This window comes from Vicia villosa, linkage group LG3 (genome assembly GCF_029867415.1).
Source record: "Vicia villosa cultivar HV-30 ecotype Madison, WI linkage group LG3, Vvil1.0, whole genome shotgun sequence".
Taxonomy (NCBI): Eukaryota; Viridiplantae; Streptophyta; class Magnoliopsida; order Fabales; family Fabaceae; genus Vicia; species Vicia villosa.
Window position 1 is genome coordinate 205,982,191 of NC_081182.1, and position 4,586 is coordinate 205,986,776.

A 4,586-nucleotide genomic window follows, 5' to 3' on the forward strand; every position below is an offset into this window, starting at 1 on the left:
GTGAAAGTCGCCACCGCGCTTTATTGTATCTAAAGGAAATGGGAAAATAACGAAATAAAACCCAAAGTTTGTTTTTAAAACAAAAAGAGATCTTAGGTACGGGTGTTAATCACACAAGAGGAAGGTTTTAAGCACCCCTCATATATGTGGTACTCCACAGGAATCTTTTTGAAAGTCTGTGTTTATTAAAAAGATATTATGTGCGAAAAAAGGGTTTGTTTGAATTTTAAAATAACCTCGGCAAGACATTAAGCCTTGTGCTTACATACCTCCTCGGTGCAATGGAGAAGTCGGAGCTAATGTAATTCCACTTAAAATGGAAAAAGGTCTTTTAAAAGGAATAAACACTTTATCATCGTCGGAGAGAATACTCAGCCATTGATCTTGATCATGAGAACATATGGATTTTTTGCATCACAAATGAAAGAAGGGCTCCAACTCGGATGAAAATCAACGAGTATGCCACTAGCTCTCTCACGTGGAAAAGATTTCATCATATCAATCAATCTCAAAATTGTGGGGTATCACAACTCACTACAATAATTAATCGTGTCTAAACTTTGAAAGAAAATGCAAACAAGGGCAAAAGATATTTTTAAAGAAAGGTTTTTAAAATAAAAGGTTGCAAACATAAGAAGATTTTTGGAAAAAGGGAGAAGATTTTGAAAATCTAAGAAGGGGAGGAGATGAAGAGGCTATCCTAGTGCATAAAATAAAAGTTAAAGAAAGAACGATCTAACTGAAATAAGAAGCAAACACTTGACATTAAGAGTCAAGGTAGATTTCCCATCCTTTGGACTACCAACACTAAACCGACGAATTACCACTTGGAGATCCAGATGAACTTATTATCTTTAGCACCACTTTGCATTAAGCACGTTAAATTTCTGACGAAAATCGGGCAGAGTAACAGCTGTTTTCGGGTAAAATCCTTATCACGACGCCTTGGAATTAACCATCAAGGACTTTCCAGGAAATACCTACACACACAAACAGACAACAATCCAATGCCAGACAGAGTAACAAGGTCCAGATGTACTAAGTCCAACAAGTCCAAATCTCCAAAATGCTCTGGATAGTAATCAATATTCCATAGGGCCTTATATGTTTTTTAGATTTTAAGTTGTTTTTTAATGTTTTAGCACAAAAATATAGTATGGTCCAAATGGACAAAGAGAAAATAGAGAAAACATAAACAAAGCGTCCAAATGGACAAAGAGAAAATAGCGGAATATAAACGTCCAAATGGATAAATAGAAAATGGTGAGTGAAGATCGATGGTGAGTGAAGGATGTTCTCGGATTTAAATTCAATGAAAGTTTATCAGAAGCTTGATAAAATAATAGCGACTACACGATAAACTTCCATAAGCCTTAAATCAACCACATACAATTCTCTTCCATATTTGATCTTTTTATTCGGGACACGAAATGTTGCGCTATGTTAAGTAGATCGCCAAGTGATTTATGTAGAAATCACCCTACAACGAGGCCGGTCACCAATTTAGCGTAGTTGTGCTGCTAAAAGTCAAATTTGGCATAGTGCGACCAAGTAAGACATGCATCTAGAAAGTCTAAACACTACACAATCACCAACTAATTTACGTGTTTTCTAAAACTCAGGTAGAGGGTCTCTCTCTCATAGTATCAATGAAACACCCATAGAAATTCCCAACACGGCATTATAAAACATGACATTATCTATCAATAATACAAGAATATAATAAGAAATAAAACATGTAACAGATAAGAGATAAACACAAAAAGGAAAACAAACAAACAAACAAACAAAGCACTCAAACGTAAAGAGAACTAAATTAAGATGGACTCGCGTAGGAGAAGTGTTCCCAGCAGAGCCGCCAGTTGTCGCATGGGATCTGGTGGAAAAGGTCCAAGTTTGTTTAGCCCCTTTTTTCACAAAATTCCTTTTGGGTGAATTAAAAGTTTAAGATGAACTAAAACAAATTAATCAAATAAAATTTCAAATGATTTTAAATAATCAAAATAAAATCAAAAGGATAACACAGTAAATTCTATTTGTTTTTTATGAACATGTTGACAAAAAAACAAAAATAAAATGACTCAAAATTAATAAAAATTGATCGCAAAAATGTCAGAAAAAATGCACCAAAATGATCAACATGAAATATAATTTTGAAACACAAACAGGTTTTCCTCAAATTTTGAAGTAAAAATATTTGGTGGTAAAGGCTTGGGCTGATAAAAATGTGACCGAAAAAGAAGTAAAAAAATAAAATGAGCATGCCGGGTTAAACTACATGAATCATTGATTAATAAAACTGACGTCTACAAACTCGATATTTCAATTTTTCGCCCACTAATTCTATATACATTTGAGAAACAATTAAACTGATTTGTCTGTAAAACCAAAAATATATGTCTAGTCGGCATTTTAGGCAATATGCGAGATGAAATGCATGTTATGATGCATGTATAGATTTATTGACTCAAGGGAAAATTGGGGTATGACACTCTTAAGTCATTAAGCTTTTCTTGACTGCAAACTCCACACTTGCCTTTTTTCTTGAATTGAATTCAATTAACCACTTATTGCTTCCAATCATGTGGTTAAAATAACCAGAATCTAAGTACCACGTTAGAGATTGGGGCTCCTCCATAAGTTGTTACCATCAACATGACAAGATCTGAATATGAATCATCTTGCACCATGTTAGCCTCCTCCGCACCAGTCTTGGTCGGCTTTCCTTTTCCAAACCAACAATCAGCTACAAAGTGACCATACTTCTCATAGTTGAAGCATTAAATCTTTCTCTTGTCTTGAAACTTTTTCTTGTTTTAAAATTTCTTAAAGCCTCGTCCTCCTTTAGTGAATCCTGATTTTTCTTCAATCTTTTTCTTCTTTATGTTATTTTGTGTGACTTCTTTCTGGTATTTGCCTTTGCTCTTCTTTCACATCTTCTTCATGTCATCAAACACTCCTTTCTTGGAATGAGCAATTAGGGCCTGTTCAAAATCTTTCACTGTCTCTCTGTGATTCAATCTCATCTCTCTGGCTTTAAGAGATCCTTAGAGATCCTCCATTATCATTATGGTTAAGTCATTGGTTTCCTCAATTGTTATTACTATCATATCATATTGAGAAGTGAGACTTCGAAGCACCTTTTCAACTTTCATTTGCTCAATCAAGATCTCTCTATAATTCTTCATTTGGTTGATCAATTCATAAACCCTTTTGAAGAAGCCTGCTATTGATTCTTCCTCTTTCATTTATAGCATTCCATACTATTTTCACAACGACTAAAGACGCACCTTCTTCACTTTTGCATCTTCATTTGATGAATGTAAAAACAATATGATTTGATCCTTCTTCTTGGATTCCTTTGAGTACCAATTTCTGAGCCTCAGTAGTATTTTTTGCTAGCGGTTTTCAACCCTCTACTACGTACTCTGCTACGTACTCTAACACATCTTGAATAATGAAGATCACTCTCATTTAAATACACCATTTTTCCAAATTCTTGCCATCAAGAATTGAAAGATTTACATAGAAATGACTTTTACTCCAACCATAACTTCAATCGCTGTTGATTCCCGAAGGTGAATCGGTCTCGTGATATCAAATGTTAGTACTATCATAGCACTATGTAATTAAGAGAGGGGGATAGAGAAAATAGTGAAGTGAAGGAAGAGACTTAGTTTATTATTGATTCATACGCAATTAAATGGATTCAAACCAAACAATAGGACATATTATTTATTATTTAGAGTACATGTTACGCTATGAAGCAGTAATTTCTAATCAACATTTCTACTAAAGAAACTTATGAAATCATTCCAATATTATTGCTTGGAGTCCCTACATTACAAAAAATCTTCAACTCTTATTCAATTGGTAGGAGGGCATTGGCGGAACAGTGAATCCTGCAAAATATTACCAAACTCAATAAATAAATTCTTATTCAATACTAATAATTAGTAATTATTAACATAAATAAATAAATTAAGAGTTTCTTACTATCACACTGAAAGCCATGAGGAAGAGGTTTGCCACATTATCAAAACAGTACATCACATTGTCCCAACTAATTAAATCCGCATATGTCTTTGAAGGATCAAGAGCTGTTTTACGAAAAAATTAAAAAAAATTATCAAAATTAAAATATAAATAGTTTAATATTAATCTAACCATCAATATTTCATTTGTGTCCTGAGAAATGATTAAAAAAAATCAAATATACTACATTCATGGAAAATATCGGATAAACCGAATCTCGTCTATATTACAGAAGTATTATATATTTAACCTAAAAAAAAAACTTCAAAAAAGCAAAAACTTACGCAATTTTCGACTGAGACCATTCTTGCAAACGCATGGAAAATTAGCAGTTTTAATTATATCACAACATCGATCATTAGGAGGTATTGGTTCTTGCAAATCTTTGTTCATGTAAATCAAACACTCAATATTCATGCTAAGAATATCATTTTCACAATCTTCTCCATTCACATTTTTGTAATAGCATAGAGATATTATTACAAGGATGGTTAATAACCATATTGATTTCATGTTAGAAACTAACATTTTGTTTTTTTTTTTTTTTTTTT

General features: G+C 32.9%; 1 protein-coding gene across 1 annotated transcript; it reads right to left on the reverse strand.

Moving 5' to 3' along the window:
• Positions 1–3,699: 3,699 nt before the first annotated feature.
• LOC131657200 (uncharacterized) lies at positions 3,700–4,586 on the reverse strand. The gene is made up of 3 exons (XM_058926670.1): positions 4,320–4,586; positions 3,997–4,100; positions 3,700–3,902 (listed from the first exon to the last, which is right to left on the reverse strand). The coding sequence occupies exons 1-3, from the start codon at positions 4,561–4,563 to the stop codon at positions 3,867–3,869; spliced, it is 384 nt and encodes a 127-aa protein (XP_058782653.1). The 5' UTR covers positions 4,564–4,586; the 3' UTR covers positions 3,700–3,866.

Bases quoted from the DNA above. Each gene is read 5' to 3' on its own strand.
- LOC131657200 (XM_058926670.1), bottom strand. From the start codon at position 4,563: ATGTTAGTTTCTAACATGAAATCAATATGGTTATTAACCATCCTTGTA. The intron at 4,101-4,319 runs GTAAGTTTTTGC...TTCGTAAAACAG, and splicing joins TGGTCTCAGTCGAAAATTGC to CTCTTGATCCTTCAAAGACA. The intron at 3,903-3,996 runs GTAAGAAACTCT...AATATTTTGCAG, and splicing joins TCATGGCTTTCAGTGTGATA to GATTCACTGTTCCGCCAATG.